The following is a 17,429-nucleotide window of genomic DNA, read 5'->3' as shown; positions in this document are numbered from 1 at the left end:
GTTCAGGCAATACTTGAACACTGGCAGTCACAAAACAAAAAATCTGCTTTCTTCCTACCTCCCTTTCAGATATATTTATTTTCCTTTGGTATCTCTCCTGTTTTTCTCCATGATTTCCCCTCCTCCCCACATCATTTGGTAAAGTGCTGAGGTAATCACTTTAAGAATCATCAGTTGTTTGACAGCCTAATAGGAATAGGAAAAATATAATCTGCATAACTTACGTTTGTATGCTCTGTGGCCTCAAAGCTTTAGGGTAAAATTTAGCTAGATGCAGGGGTGGATGGAAGGAGATTGCAATCTCTAGATAGATCTCTGAGTAAAAGCGAAATAGCTCCCCAGTTAAACATACAAACATGTCCATATGAAGAAAACTAAAATGTGAAGGACAGTCAGAAATGGAATTTTATCTGTGTCACTGTGGAAGCATAATTCAGTTTTGCAACCCATAAAATATTCCTGATTTTAGAATTTGTTCATTGTAAGCTCATATATTAAGGGGGAAAAAAAAGATTTGGGGGCTTTAGTTTAAGCACTCACAAAATCTCAAAGTCTAAAGTTTCTCCTCTCTGAACAAACATGATGATTTCTGTAAGATACTGTGACTATGTCTCAAATACTAATGAGTTCACTCTGAGACTGGAAAATTCAATTAATTAAAATTTACTGAGCACAACTTGGCAAGTGGATGGCCATATAAATTAAATAAAGAAAATAAGAATAAATAAGCTTCAGATTGATAAAAAACCAACATCAGGCTTTTTAATGACTGAAAATATGTTTTTCAGAGATCAAGTCCCTGAAATCCTTCCTTCCTTCCTTCCTTCTGCCTCTAGCCAACCTAGATTTCTGTAGCCCTGGCACAGTTTTTGGGAGAAGGCAGAGAAGGGAGCAGTTTCTTCTTTTTAATGCCAATTGCCCCTCCTCATTCTATTAATTCAGTGAAAGAAAGCTAGTTGACACCTTGCTTCTGCTAAATAACACCTACCATGAAAGGTAGTATCTTATGCTGGGTTCCCTTTGCTGAGTTAAAACAACAGCGTATTTTTCCTGATCCTCCTGAGATGCCCTTTTCTTTAATAATTTACCACTGCTGTTAATGCAGTGCAGAAGTCTCTGTTGCTATTTCAGCAAATGACATCATTCCCCCCCCCCAACAGATACCCCACCCCACATATAGCTTGGAACTGCGTGTCTAAAGGTAGTGTTTCCTGGGAGGTTTCTATTCTTTTGTCTTCCTGTTTCTAAAGCTCTCCCTGTGGAGTGCCTTCTTTTAATTCTCAATCACCCATTTATTTATTTATTTGGCCAGGGATATGGATGGGACCTGGCAAGGGTGGTATTGGCAGCAAGAATACCCCTCTATGGACCTTGCGTTCTTGTGCCCTCTAATATAATAGTGAGTAAATGCAGGCAGGATGCTGAAGAAAGCCCAGTTAAACCTGCCATTTAAATCCTCTTGTGTAAGTTTGATATCCAAAGTGGAAGGACACATGCCATATAAGTCAATTAAAGCATTAGGTAATCTAATTGTGCTGTGGTCACCAAGTGGCTTAAAGGCTGAATGGGGGCCGCTCTCCCGCGCCACCCCCCCACCCCAGCCTTCCCCTGAGGCCCTTGCAAATGAGGAGAGGGGGAGAAACCCTGCCAGGGGAAGGGGGAGCAAGAATACACACACACAGCCATGGGCCAACAATAGAAAAGAAAGACCCAGCGCTAGAAAGCTAGGGCTTCCACCACAAAGCCACCCCAGAGGGTTGGGGCAGGTTATAAATATTACAAAATACATCCATAAAGACAGCGTTGCAGGAAAGGTGGTATCTGCCTGGATAATGTGGAAAGTGTTCATGGCCTCAGCCCCTCACCCCAGAGCTCTGTTTTTCCACCCTCTGGAGCCTGGAAGGTTTTTGGAATTTGCTTAGCCCCTCAGCAAGGCTTCTGAAATGTCTTTGCTCATTAGGGCAGGAGGATGAGAAACCCACAGGTCTGGGGTAAAAAAAAAGGGGGGGTGGGGAGAGAGAAAAGAACACCAAAACCAGCCCAGTGCAATTAAAGTTACTTAAGTCAGGACGAATGATGTGCTGCTAGCATTCTTCCAGCTCTGCCCTTGATTGCTTCATTGTGTGCATTCCTCTGCCGACTTGTGATGGAGCAGCTGAGCCCGGAGAAGGAGGGAAGGGCCGGGGTGGGCTTCTTGGCGTCACTCTGCCAGTTTAAAAGAGCCCTGGCTGGCCTGCCTGCAGCCTTCCCCAACCCAGTGGCTTCCAGATGTGTTGGACTCTATCTCCCAATATCCCCAAACAATGGTGTGCTAGATGATGAAATAGAAATTCAACCCATCTAGCAGTCACTGGCTTAAGAAAAGGCTGCCCAGTGTCAAAAAGCAGTATAAAAAGCAGCTCCTTTAGGTAGGGACAATACTGTTAGTTAAGTGGGCCAAGTTACCTCTAGTAATATGCTTCAGGACATACATACATGCATCTACATTCTTACACCCACCTCTACCTATAAAGGAGGGAAGAGAGTAAAGAATGATGCAAGGATGGTGCTCCTTCCATGCTGATATACCTTGATCCATGTTGGGATCGCTTCCTGATGGAATTACTGCCATGCTTTATATGTGAGCATTCCTGAGGATCAGTTCAGGAACTGCACTGAAGGCATACTGCTTCTTCAAGCTAATTCTGAAACAACTTGGCCTCTTTCATCACATGTCTAGGCTCAGTTCAAGATGCTGAATTTTACTTTAAAAACATATAATAATTTGACCTTTCAGTATCCAAACAGCACCAGCTTCCATATGAACCCCCCATTGTTTAAATGTCCCTCCAAGGCCATTTTTCTTTGTGCGTGTATGTGTTTTCTATCAGACAGACAACAGTTGCTTAGAAAGAAGAGGGCTTTCTTAGCAGGGGGAATCTAGTTACAAATGCCCTCCCCATAGCGTTTTGCCTGGGGCCAACGCTACTCTCATTTACAACATTTTAATTTACTCAAACATTTAGTAGTTGCTGCTATTTTAATAGGCAAATGTTAGTTGCTGTTGGGATTGTTGCCTTTGCTAGCCTTGTACTGCACCATCAAGCACATTTTTGGTCCTTGAGATGTTCCTGAATTGTCACTCACAGGGCCCTGGCCAGCATTGTCAATGGTGGGCAGGTTGGAAGTTGGAGTTCCGCAAAATCCAGAGGGCCAAAAGTTGCCCTCCCGAGCAGTGTTTCTCAACCTCAGCAACCTGAAGATGTGTGGACTTCAGCTCCCAGAACTCCCCCAGCCAGCATGAAGTCCACACATCTTCAGGTTGCTGAGGTTGAGAAACACTGCTCTAGGTACTTGAGGTAGGGCGCCCCGCTGGATCTTGATGTGGTGGAAAGGGATACAAAAAGTTTTAGACTGAAATAGATCGATCGTTGAGGACGATCTATAAATTATGCTCTATTCTTGTTAGAAAATTCTGTCTCCACATTGATTATCGTCAATCATGAATGATAAGCTATGGCTTTATGAACATGAACCCTCTGAATTAATGATAAATCCTTGCAAAAGAAAAGCCCTCATATATATTTAGATCACTCTTTCTATATACACAGTAGATCTTTAAAGCAAGAGTTTAGCTTGCAAGTTATTGGGGTTGGCAACATCTTCAGGTGCCAGGTGCCAGCATCTGAAACTGTGTATGGCATAGGAACCAAAATTATTTTTTTTAATGCAAAATCTAATGAGACTGTGGCAATCAGATCCCCCGTATTCTCATAATATCTGGTCTTCTTGCCCTATTTATTGGATTGTTAAGTTCATGTTGTGGTTCCGTGGATATCATCTGAGGTGGCCCTGAAATATGATTTGTATCATTAGGCTGAAAGCAGGAACAGTTTTTGTAAAAAGCTCCAAGTTCATGATTGGGTGGCACATAAATTTAATTCTCCTTCTCCTTCTCCTTCTCCTTCATTTTATTGCAAGGTAGAGCTTGTTCTCCTGTTACTGCAGTCTAATTCTGAGCCACACACCACAACCAGTTGAATGAAAGTTCAGCTGTACTGTGTCTTTTTTTCCTATTGCCTTATGGGCACCTGATTTACTTTTTAGAGTGCCTGCCACATGTATATTTGTCTATTAATCCATCAGTTCAGTCAAAAGATATATTAAATAAAAACTGCTTAGACAGGTGAAGATTCTGGATTAGGCATAATCACATCAGCTATGCACATCGTGTTGTTGGTTCTGTGGCCAGAGAGATTACAATTATTTAGCAGCGTGGATAAATATAGTGTATTCAAATATACATTACATTAAGTACTTGGTGTTTCAAAAAGCTATTGATGGACCCATTACCAAGGGCTCCTGGAAAAACTCCTTTCTGGCTTTGATGACTATTTAAAATTTAAGAAATACAGTGAACGCATAGTCATTTCTGGCAATCGATAAAAATAAGCAGGGAGGGCTCAAATGAAGCACTATTGCAACAAATATTGATTAATATTCATACAAGGTCTGGGGTTCAGATATCCAAAGAAGTTGCCTTTGGGAATGTCATCAAATTGTTCAGGTAGCGTAATGCTAAGCTGATGGCCAAGAGCTCCAAAAAGTACCTTTTATGGGAGGAAGGGCAGCAAAATGGCAAATAAGATTCTGTGTAAATAAGGGTAAAGTTGCCTATTGGGATCAACCAACCTAATTACATATTTCTGGTAACATAATCTGGGTGGGCTATGATTACTTATGAAAATGGTTTCAGCATCATGGTGGATAGCTCAGTGAAACATTTTTACTGAAGACAGTTCTAGGAATAAAAATAAGAAAGGGACTAAAAGATGAAAGTATCATAACGCCAAGAATGAGGGATCTTCACCAGCCTGTGGTTTGGATTGCTTCATGGCAGGACTTCTGAGTGGGGTACCTGTTGGCAATAGGAAGAACCAGAAACTTTGCCCCATAGAGTCAGTCATCTGATGATGGAGCCAAAGAGGTCATCCCTTCTTTCATCACCAGGTAACAAGGTCAGCTCTGTTGAGCACAGGGAAGCACAGAGCCACCTGGAGGGTTGCAGGAAGTGGTCTTTATTGCAATCTTATTGACTCTAATGGATGACATTCAGAACAAGATTCCCCCCCCCCACCCCCAGGCTTCCAGGGACCAGCCTAATGGGTCAACTCTACTCCACAGGCTGGAAGTCTCCCAAAATCTGAGGTAGGATCACATTTGGAATAAAGTGCATAGTTTGAGTTGTTGCACACCATCAGAAACCATAGAGCTAGAAACATCAGAAAAAGACAAGCAAAGTTATCAGTATTACATTTATGAAAACTAAACTATAGATGTAAACTAAACTATAGATTACATAGTAGATTACATACTATAGAAGGCTTTAGCCTTACTAAAGGCTGCTACATTTAATAGTTCTGGAGGGCTGAAGGCCACAGAATGGGTGGATTGACACAGGTGGGTGGGATAAAGTCTGTGGCAGAATTCTGGAGATTTCTTAATTTTCTAATTATGTTATTTTCTGGCTTACACTACTATTTGGATGTTCCCCACTTGAAAATGGCCAAAAAAAAAAAAAAAGATCATGCTATTGGTTTTTTTAGCAACCGGGGCCAAAGGGGCCTCTTAGAGCTATGAAAGGGGAATTGTGGGCTGCATTCAGCCCAGAGGCCATAGATTGACCACTCTTGTACTGAAATACAGAAGTGACTATGGATAATACATATATTTTAGGAAAACTCTTAACTCCCTTGCTAAAATATAATTAACAATATTAGATAAGAATAAAAAACTAATATGGAACAACCAGACAACATGCCCTAATCATATGTGTTAATGCGCCTTCTGATTGATTGATTGATTGATTGAATTTCTATTACCACCCATCTCTCCCAAAAGGGGGACTCTGGGCAGTTTACAATAAAATCAAAAATTAAAAGCATATAAATTACAATATACCAACCAATAAATAAAATAGATATAAAATCCAAGAGGTGAAGATCTTATTCATTGGGGAGAGATCTATGGTGCTAGCCACCCCCAAGAAAAACTGGTGCCCCTCCAACCCCAGGCAAGGCAGCAGAACCAGGTTTTCAAGTTCTTCCGGAAGGCCGGGAGTGAAGGGGTCTGCCTCACCTCCGGGGGCAGAATGTTCCAGAGGGCGGGGGCCACTGCAGAGAAGGCCCGCCTCCTGGACCCCGCCAGGTGGAATTCCCTTACCAGTGGGGTTCGCAGCATGCCCTCTCTGCATGACTGAGTGGGACAGGTCCATGTTAAGGGGATGAGACAGTCCCTCAGGTAACCTGGCCCCATGCCATGTAGGGCTTTAAAGTTCATAACCAACACCTTGAATTGGACCCAGAAGCAAACTGGCACCCAGTGCAGCTCGCGCAGCAGTGGTGTCACATGTGCCGATCTTGGGGCACCAATAACTAAATTTATTGAAGAAAGAAAGGCAGCTAAGCAACTCTTTACCTAGTGATAAAAGTAAATTCTTGAAGTTGAGCTCTGTTCCTGGGGACTATAGGGATTCATGTAATTTTTCCAGGCAGTTATACAGATGTGATTTGCCATTGTGTTCTTCCAGTATGCTTTTTCAATATCGTCTAGTCTCCAGCCCTAGTATTTCCAGGTGCCGCTAATCCAGGTACTATGTTCAGTTGCGTTTTGCTATCTAAGTTCAGCCCAGGTTAACCAGGTGCTGCCCCACTGTGGAGCTGATCCAGCAGTAGAACTGACCTCAGGCATTCACATAGTAAGGTGGATTTCGGCAGTGCCACTGGTTCTCAGGAAGGAGGGAACACATTCCAAGGAGGTGGAGGAGATAAGCAGACACACAGTCTGGGGAGCAATGGTAGGAAAACGAAGAGGTTCAGGATAGACCCGCCCTAGAGTCTCCCAGGTTATTTCCTTGTAGGTCAGAGTAGCTTTAATCTGGCAAGATTCTGTCTGTACAGTATGAGCAAAGAACTGGAGTTTGAATGCACTGACTCATCGTTGTTCTTGGGCTGGGCCTGACATGTAGGAAGCTTAGAGTACACTCTTGGTCAAGACACTCAGAGCTTATTCATTTTTTCATTTTTATTCATCCAGCTTATTCTAATTTGCATGGTTATTGTGAAAATGCATACAAATAGTCTCCATATTTTGTGCAGTAATAATAGTAGGTAATTCTCAAATGAGCCCCACAGGCCTGTTTCAGAGTGGCATTTCCTTTTAGGTCTAGAGTTAATTCTTGTCCTTTTGTTCTTTCCTTCTAGCTCTGTCAAAGATGCACTGGACACCAGAGCATGCTCAGCCCCTGAATCAGTGGCCAGAGCAGCACCTTGATGTCTCCTCCACCACCTCCTCACCTGCCCACAAATCTGATCTCTACCATAACAGTCGGCAGCGCTTCAACTATGCCTGGGCCAACGATGACATATCTGCTTTGACTGCTTCCAACCTGCTGAAGAGGTATGCGGAGAAGTACTCAGGAGTCCTGGACTCCCCTTATGACCGGCCATCAGCACTCAACACCTATGGGGACGGTGCCTTTGGACCCCTCAATGGACAGAAGGGGGAGGTGGAGCCTTGGTCAATGGCCCACAGCTCCGAAGGAGTTTACCCTCTGACCCCAATGCATGATGGATTATCCAGCTCCAAGGGGATTGTTCCTCCTCCTGTCACGCCGGGTAACGGTCTTGGTACCTCCCCCGTGGTCCCCACTAACCTGTCTGACTCAATTTATCCCAGTAACACTTGTGGAGGACCCACCACATCTGGCAGCCTTGGGGCATCTCAGGAGTATCCTTCAGGCTACAGTGGAGCCTACCTGCCCTCAGGCTATTGCAGCCAGCCCACTTCAGCACTTCCCCCTCCACACCCACCAACTCATCTGCATAGCTCTGGCCTCTTGCAGCCCAGCCATCCTTCCACCACCCTTGTCCCTGGATACACTTCTTCAGGACCTATGTATAATTATGCTTCAGGTAGCTACCCAGCCCAGCCCAGTTATGGTGCCATCCACCCTCCCCATCCTTCAGCCTCATATTTACCCTCAGGCATTGCTGCCCCCACACCCATTCCCCCTTCCTCTCGCCCCCCTGTGGTCCCTGGTTACAGCTATCAGAGTCCTCTCTCTGTAGCACCTTTGAGTGGCGAATCAGGGAGCTCTTTGAAAAGAAAGGCCTTTGATATTGCTGGTGGGGAGGATGATGGCGAAGGCAGGTATCGCAAATACAGCTATGAGCAACCAAAGTCCCCATATCAGATGTCCGACAGTGGTGAATGTAGAGGGAATGGATTCAACCGGAGCTCAGAGGTGCCTTTCAAAGGTGGGAAAAGGCCAAGTGGAGCAGGAGTGGTAGCGACCACAGTGGCTTCCGAGGAGTCCATTGGGAAGTTCAACAACCAGGCTATGAAAGGATTGGTCTCTCCAGCTTACAGTGTTAGTGAAGCCCCACTGAGAGCTAGTGAGAGCTTTGAAAAGTTCACTCCTCCAGCTGCCAATGGGGAGCATGAGGGAGACTCCTTTGCTCTACGGATGCAGCCCAAACCACCAGCGTTCAGTAGTGACAACAGCAGCCAGCCTGTAGAAGAGCAGCTGAAAACCGTGGACCCTTTCATTCTGGAATTGGTGAACAATAAGGTAGTTGACTGTGGCCCTCCAGTCCAGTGGACGGACATCGCGGGACAAGTCTCTGTTAAAGCTGCCATTGAGGAAGAGCTTGTGTGGCCCATCCTGAGGCCTGGTGCATACACCGGTGCAAGCCAACCACCCAGAACCATCCTGCTCTTTGGGCCTCGTGGCGTAGGGAAGACCCTGCTGAGCAGGTGTATTTCTACGCAGCTGGGATCCACCCTGTTGAAGCTCAGTGGGACCGCCTTGGTCTCCAAGTGGAAGGCTGAAGCTGAGAAAATCCTACAGACAACCTTCTTTATATCCAGCTGTCGGCAGCCTGCTGTTATCCTCCTCACCGATGTAGAGTCTCTCTTGGAAGACACTGCCATCTTGAAGTCCCAGTTGCTCACCTACCTGGACAAGCTTGCTACCTCAGGTGAGCAGAATGTGGTTGTCATAGCAACCACCACCAGGCCCGGTAACCTGGATGAAGCCACCCAAAGAAGGTTTGCCAAACGATTCTACATCTCCCCACCAGACAACATTGCTAGGCGGCAGATTCTGCACCACGCTTTAGCTCAGCAAAACTACTGTCTCAGTGAGAGGGAGATGGCCTCCATTGTCCAACTTACTGAAAGCTATTCGGGCAGTGAGCTCCTGCAGCTCTGTCAGCAGGCAGGGACCAACAAACTGCATAGCCTGCCAGGCCAACTTCAACCCACCTCCTACAAGGATTTTGAAAGTGTTTTCTGCAAGATCCACCCTGCTGCCTCTCAGAAGGAGCTGGACCTGTATGTGGAATGGGATAAAATGTATGGGTCTCACAATTAGTGGGGAATGGCCTGTTCCTCTTTCCAGATAATCCTTAGTCTGTTTGAGAGGAAGCCACTGAAAGCATTGAATTCTCCCTGCTTGCTCTTAAAAGCCTTGGGGCGCTGCAGGTTCCAGTCTCCGAGAGGTCTCATGCCTCCCCTCCTATGAAAATAGGGAAAAGGGTGAGAAGTCGTTTTCATCTCTTAAAAAAAAAAAGCCACACCAATTGGATGCAAGACCTCCCCTAGACTGACTGACGTGCAGCTTGTTTTTTTAAAAATGTCTGAAAGTTTGACTGTGTGGTGGTTGTCAGGTCTCTTTGTTAATGAAAAGTAGTTGCTCAATGAACTCAGGATAACCTATTTATTACTAATCTGTTTTTCTAGTCAACCCATTCCAGGCCAGCATTGTAAAATATTCCACCAGGTATTACCCCCTTCCCAGCAACTTTTTAATGCTGCACATCTCAAACACTTCTGTTTGGCCCTTCACACTTCAGTAGCAGCCTCTCTCCACCTTTTTACCTTGGAGGAACCCTTGAAATAATGTTCAGGTCTCAGGGAAGCCCTGCAGGAAGATAGCAAAAAAATACAAAAACTCCACAGTACACTTCTAACCTACACCATCCATATTTTACAATATTTACAACAACAGCAAAGTGGCAGGCTGGCAGCGAAGTTTGTGCATAAAAATTCCCACCAGTCAGTGCTAGCATTGCCTGGCACACAAAGTAAAAAAAAACAATACCGAATTTTTTTTCAAGCATGATTTCTGGCAGAACCGCACAGTTCTGTGGAATTCCAGTTAAGAAAGACAGTTCTGTAGGCATCAACCTATGGATTTTTCACTTATTATATCACAACATAAGCTCATTTTCAGAGGCATATCTTACCATGCAGCAGATGGCATCAATAGGTTTTGAGGGAAGGGGGTTGGGATTTTTTAAAATGTAGATTGTTTAATAAACTAGGCTCTTTTTTATTTTTGTAATGTATGTAGTAGTGGGTTTTTTTTCTTTTTTTAACTACTCAGGAAAAATAATTTACCTCAAAAAAGAATGTTTGCATTTTTTTTTAACTCAAGGAAAATAAAAATGATTTGGAGGGATTACAAAGGTGCTTTATAAGGCACATAGGAGAAAAAAGCAAGAATAAACTTGAAGTTGTTACAAAGATGAAAGTTGAATGTATTTCAGGGGCGTTTCACAATATATAATGCCATAACTTTATTCTTTTTGTTTAAAGAAAGCAGTTTTGCCATAGCATTTAGGTGGAGTAATGTGTCTTCAAAGTATAAGAAGTATTAGTGTTGTAGTTTCAAAGCCATGGCTAGTACCACTTTTTAAAGGAATCTTTCCATTACATTTCCAAATTCCAAATGGCCAAGTCATGTTTCCTTTTCTTATGCTTTTTGTAGGACTTCTTACAGTAAAACTTCTGTAATCAAGGAAAATATCCATTTGAGCTTCCCAAACTATTTTGAGGCAAAACAGAACATGGACCTGTGGTCCCTGTCAAGTTATCCCAAGGGCCATGGCAACTTCCCCAACCTGGATGCCCTCAAGATGCCTGGGTTGAAACTCCCAGAATTCCCCAGCCAACTTGGCCACTTCTGAGAATTCTAGGAGTCAGACTGGGGAAAGCTGGCCTATAGGATTCAGTGAGTGTCTGCATGTGGAAAAGAAAGTTTGCAGATGAATTAGGGGTTCCATCCTTTTAAGCTTTTCATTGGAGGTAGAGAAACCTCCAGTGCTGGGCCATCATCTGTGCTCCAGAGTCATAGGTGCAGAAGGGGCCATGCCAAGAGAGGCTTTGGATCCACCAAAATCCATACTATTCCTATGATCCATCCAGAGCAGGTGAGAGATACATCAGCCATGGAGCTGGGATGTTTATTTTCAACCATCCCTGCACTACTTGGTTTTTCCACCTACTTGCATTCTTGTCCCCTAACCTGGGAGTCAACTGAACACAATTCTCAGGTAAATCTGTGTAGGTTTGTACTGTTACTCTCTATTCTGTTACTTTTACAGGTGTGTGTATGGGTGAAGGGAGGGCATGTCTGATAGGGATTTTCTGTAAATGAATGGTGTTACCCTCTGTGTAAACATAACAAATCCTGCATTTATGAAAAAATGGTTGGAAACAGAATCTTGTGCACTTAAGGGAGACCTGTACCCTCTCAAGTTGGCCATTACACAGGAGGCTCTCATGTGCCTATTTTGCATTGTCTTTTTTATGTTACAGTATGTTGCCATACTGAATAGTTCAGACAGAATGGTGTGTTTCTCAACCTCAGCAACTTTAAGATGTGTGGACTTCAACTCCCAGAATTCCCCAGCCAGCATGCATCCTAAAGTTGCTGAGGTTGAGAAACACTGAGATAGAACCTACTAGTTGAATGTGTAAATTCCAGATTGGGCATAATATAAGGCCTCAGTCTGTATACATACAGGTTTAAGTCATCTTTTGCCTCCCTCTCCCCTCAAAAACTTTCAAACCCCAAGGTTAACTGACAGTTCTTGTGTCTGAACATTCCCATTTTGTAAAGGTGTACAAAAACACTTCTTAGAATATGGACAGAGATTAATCAAAGATAAACCCCCAAATATTAAACTTGTGTAGTAGACAGGGACCATCTGACTATGTGGGATAATAAATTAAATTACATCTACCATTTATAAAGAGCATCATTTTTATATTGATAGTGCAGTAGGTCAAACACATGTTCCCAGTTCAGGAGCAGGCTGGATTTGTGTGGCTCCCAGACCTTTTCTGTGACCCCTAGTATTCTGCCTTCCCCTCAAGACCACCTCGCCAAAATGTGATGGCAAACCAGCAATTTGTTTTCCTTTTCCACAAATAAAGAATAAAAATACAATAAAGGTGTTAAGTTCCAGCAAATTTAATACACCTGTTTAACTGGGGAGGACTCAAGTCCTCCAAAAGGCAGAGAGTTCACCCTCTTCAGAGATGTACTTGTTTTGCCAAAGTCTTGGTTTATAAACCGCAATGCCTTAGAGCAGAACCAAACATTGTGGCTTAGTGCAAATTCTGATCCCAGCCAGTGTCTTGTTTGGAATACATCATTTAATATCAAGTCTACTTCAATTATAGCTAAATCTGGATCCAACCCAAATCTTTGTGGACAGGACCAGAGAAATGTATTTGGAGAAGAAATGTTAGGGGGATAGATGACATCTCTAGATAGGTACTCTTGAGATACCTCCATGTTCTATAGTTACAGGAATATCTCAATAAGTTCAATGTGATTTGTATGAAAAGCACAGCAATAAAGTAGGAGACAGAAGAAGCACTCACATTTGCATTTAGCACTCAGTGACATCCCCCTTGCAATGTCATCCTGGTGACTTCACACCTCTTTATTACTGCTGCAAATTAACTAGTCAAATTAAATAATAATCCTGTGTGGTTTAGAAAGGAAGCCAAAATTTCTCTAAATTTACATCTCTAAAGCTCATCTCTTCTTTAATCAAGTGGACTTTGCAAATCCAGTCATAAAGTTAGGAATCTAGACTACATAAGGAATCTGAATTCTATTAGCTGCTTAAGGATCACAGGAGATGATGCAGATGACAATTTTTTTAGTGATGCAAAGCAAAGATTTTCTACATGATTCCATTTAGGATTTTTTTTCTGTCCATTTTGAGATGAAAAGAAACCTTACAGAGTTAAAAAGCTGGCTGAAAGTTGAAACCCTACTTAGTTGTGGCTCAGGCTGTCAATTCCCATTTACATTTCTGTTAAACCAAAGCACTTAATATCAGAAAAAGAGAGCAGATCCAGAAGACTCCACTGCAATCCTTAGGCATAGATTTAATGGGTCCCTTTGGATGAGTCACAATTTCCCAACCTTAGTTTCCCCATTTTGAAATGGAGGCCTGTCTCTCACAGGCTTTAAGAGGATTTCATTAGGCACTTTGCATACAAGAAGTACTATATTTTAAAAAGACCAACCAATATTCCTTTCCACCCATTGATCACTGAATGGAACCACTCAATAAAAGACCTCTTTATGGGTTCACTTAAGGGCTGATTCATACCCCTCCATCTATGTCAGCTCTTGATGCTATGTAACTGTACAGTGTAACCATCTGCTTGAAAAGTATTGCATCTGGAAGAATTTGCATAATATGTCATAATACCTTGTAGTATTCAGTCAATGCTGGCTCTTTCACCACAATAATTTAATATTAGACATATTGCATAAGGAAACAACACAATTTGTTACAAGTCCCCTCCCCTCAATTGTTTTACCATCTGTGGGGCCAAAAACCCAAGCTTTGTTTATCCTTCTATGTGGTGAAACAGCTAGATGACTGAAGAGTTGTTTCAGGAGACCAAGTGGCAGAAAAAGTAAGGGTTAATCTTCCATTCTTCCCATTTGCTTTTTTTTCCCAACTCGTAGTGTCTCATAGCTCCTTCCTGTGAAAACCAAAAATGTGGGGAAGAAAGAGGATCACAGAAGTGATCCTTGGTCCTTTTATTAGGTGAACACCTTTCATTAGGCCTGTGTGTATTAATGGCCTGCTGTACAGTCATTTAGTGTGCAAATCTAAATCTGTAAAACCCACAAAGAGAACTCCTTGTGATAAATTTAGGACAATCAAGCCCATGGCACACATTCTGGTTAAATTTGATATTTTAGCAAACATCTTTGCTGCGGCCATGAGTCCTGCTGATTCGTAGCCATCTTTTGCCCTACCTTCTCTTGACGTCTAATAATAAATGAAAAAAAATCAATTACTGTCAATGTTAAAACCAGCCATAAGTTAAACAGTGATGGGAGATGATTGAATTTCTCAGTAAGAAAATTCCATTTGATCAGTTAGCACTTTATTTTGGAATTAATGGAACATTATTGTGACTGAGTTTTTTTTTTCTTATTTGCTTATATTTATATTTTCCTGCCATTATTATTTCTTTGTGAAAACCTATCTCTGTTTTGTATATTCTGTCTCTCTTATTCATTTTAATGTCTGTTAATTTTTTTCCCTTCCGACTCACATGCTCCTATTTTTTTGTTGTATTCACAAGAACACCTTGCAATTTATAAATCACTGAGATCCTAGTGATTGTAAATCTTGTGCTTTGAAGTCCTAGTGATTGACACACACATGTAGGGAATTTTCTGGAGGGGGGGTTTCTAACTGAGGAAGCAACCTGGAATGTGGTACTTCCCAAAATCAGAGGTCAGCTGTACATTCACTTGGCAGTCGTTCTTCCTGAACACCTTTTGATGCAAGGGTAGAAAGAACTGATGAGAGGGGCTGTTCTTCCTTCTGTCTGATTCTGCCCCACCTAGACCCTGCAACTACTTCCCCAAGCTGAAACATATGACTTCAATGGAAAAAAAACTTCCTCCTCCTTCAGAAAAACGGGGAGATATTTCAGTCGAGAACTCTCCACCTTTATCCTGGCCAAATTATCTCTTCCCCATGTGGAACATCCCAAATTCTCCTTTCTTCTCTGGCTATTTTCCTTGGTTTCTCTGTCTTCCTTTAGCCACTCAGTATGCAGGCTTGTGGTTTTTCCCTGTCCCCAGTCATTTGCTTCTTCTGTCTGGGATGACCACTTGTAGGTGTGATATCAGCTGTTTTTCAGAAAGTTTAATAGGAGCTGAAGGGGAAGACTAGTCAAGATCTCAGCATTGGAAAGGGCAGATTACTTTTCCCCCTGCATTTCATTTTCCTGATGATGATCTTTTCCTTCCTTTTGGCTGGCATGGGAGCAAGCAGCAATAAAAATGTATCATCCTGAGATCAGAAATTAAACTAGCACTTTCTTGAGGCTTGAACGGAAGCTTCCAACAGAGTAGTATTCATCTCATATGCAACCATGCTTGCATTCCCCAAGACACACATAAACAACAGGAAGCAGTCACACACATACAGGTCCAGAGCTACTTTGAAGATAAAGGTCCTCCCAATGTAACACTCTCCAAGACTTGCAGTGTTACCATGGAATATTGTGATGGCACAATACAGTTCTTTGTTTCAGTTATATAAGGAACGATTGCCAATTCATTCCATATTAAAAAAATTAGTAACTTTTCTTACTTAGCTAATGATTGCTGCAATTTATTCTTTCACTTTTACAACAAATATAGTCCATGGTATGGCACATTTTTCTGAAAATGACAACATTTCACGATAAAAGCAAATTCTTGTTCTTCAAGGTTGTATGCTTGCAGATGAAATAGGAAAGACTTTTCCTGGTCTCATCAGTAAATCAAAATTAGCCTGCTTTTATTTTGCTGATGCATACTGGGTTTCCCCTTTTTTTCACACTAGATAAATCTGTTTCAAAATAAATCATTGCAAACACGGGAACAATTAGGAAACCATGCAATTGTACATTTGAGCACTGAATTCAAATTTCTTTACATGGAATGCAGTTGTGTAAATAGTGCTTGGATCCACTATAGAAGGTTCTCTAGAAGTCATTCAAGTAATTTCTGCTAGAAATATAATGTGTGACAGTGCTTCTGTTCTGGCTCAAGGACTACTTAGGCACCAAAGATTTAAAGACCTCCTTGACCTTTGACTGTCCAGTGTGAGGATATTCATTCACAGGCATCCTCTTGAAGACGTTTTGTGGTGGTATATTGTAATGTGGTAAGATGCAGTGGGGAGTGTTTTCACAAGGCACATCGCACATTGTACCCTCATAGTAGTGTTGTATTACTCTTTTTTCCCAATAAATTAACTCTAAGGTGAGAATCAGTATAAAGTGAGCCTGTTCGTAGAAGGTTTGTAGGGGCTGCACCTGGTCTGGCCCTGGCTATTGGGCTGAAGTGCTGCGTGAATGTATATACTTTGGGGCATGGATCAAGGAAGACTGAAGGAGGCTGGCTTATAATTGGCATGCATTGGCTAGTTCTCCAGGTTATTTTCTTTAGAAATAAAACCAAGCCCTGGTGCTTTTCTTCTGTTTCTTCAAGAAACTTGGGAAAAGAGGCAAAGTACAGGATTTGGTTACCCGGGAGAGCAAAGCTGATCAGGTCTGCTTCATTGGCATGAGGGAGGAAAAATCATTTTTACTTTTTGCCTTTTCTGAGGTGAAGCAGGAGCCCATTGATGGCAGAGGTTTTTTGGAAGGACAACTTTTGGGGTTCTGAGACTAGGAAATTAATTTGTAGGAATTAACTAAAAAGAAACGTATTTGGAGAGACTGGTGTTAGAAGTTCAGGACTCACTTTCGATCAGCATTCAGCTTTTGATCTTGGAGATGTTACTTTTCTGTTAATATTGCTGGTTTGCCTTCTAGGAAAATAAGCAGTGGTTTCAAATGTGCAGATAAATCAAAGGTCTAGTTTGGAGTTTGGAATTCAAACCCCAGATTTGAGTTTACACATAGCTTCTAGTTTTAGGCCAATTATTTATCTATATGTAATCTTTTACTCAGCCAGTGAAAATAGCCAGCTACACATCTTCAGGAACTTTACACATACAGCATCCTTTCCTAATTGTTTGTCCCCACCACATTCGCATACAGAGATATGCTGCCTCTGAAGTTTAGTCTTTATTTAGCTGCCCCCATTGATACAAGAGACTTCCATGCCCCAGTTTTAAATTGGAACCGGTGAAACTGGAACAAAGTGTAGGTGTTATAGCAGTGATTCATCAGACTGAGGGGGCTTACTTCCATTGGGGGGGAAGCATTTGCTGTGTGTCTTTGCATGTGTTCATGAGGAAGAGGAAAAATATTGTGCTGCTGCCATTTTTTCCCAATATATCTCTGATGAAACATTTGTTTCCCTTGTGCTACAGTTATCATTAATAACATCAGTTCTGTTTATCTAAACTTCTGGTCCAGCTAGATGGAGTTGCTGAAAGCTGGAGGGCACCTATGCAGACTCCAGTGGCAACAGCTCTTTGCTCATTGCAGCTAAATGCTTTTAATGACCCTACAATGTGTGTGTGTGTGTGTGTTTGCACACATAGGTACATGTACATGTGTGAATATGTGTGGCTGCAATTTACCCCACATTCTAAACGTAACAGTTCCCC

At 42.4% G+C, this 17,429-nt stretch overlaps 1 protein-coding gene across 1 annotated transcript in view; it reads left to right on the top strand.

Annotated features, from left to right (window-relative positions):
* Positions 1-10,056, top strand: part of FIGNL2 (fidgetin like 2) — a 55,053-nt gene extending 44,997 nt beyond the window's left edge. The window contains exon 2 of the mRNA XM_063293636.1: positions 7,242-10,056. Within this exon, the coding sequence (XP_063149706.1) occupies positions 7,253-9,415 (2,163 nt within the window). The 5' untranslated portion in view covers positions 7,242-7,252 and the 3' untranslated portion in view covers positions 9,416-10,056. The remainder of the gene's footprint in view (positions 1-7,241) is intronic.
* Positions 10,057-17,429: the final 7,373 nt, after the last annotated feature.

The sequence above is a fragment of the Candoia aspera genome, chromosome 2, assembly GCF_035149785.1.
Source record: "Candoia aspera isolate rCanAsp1 chromosome 2, rCanAsp1.hap2, whole genome shotgun sequence".
Classification (NCBI taxonomy): Eukaryota; Metazoa; Chordata; class Lepidosauria; order Squamata; family Boidae; genus Candoia; species Candoia aspera.
This window is presented reverse-complemented; position numbering and strand designations above follow the sequence as displayed.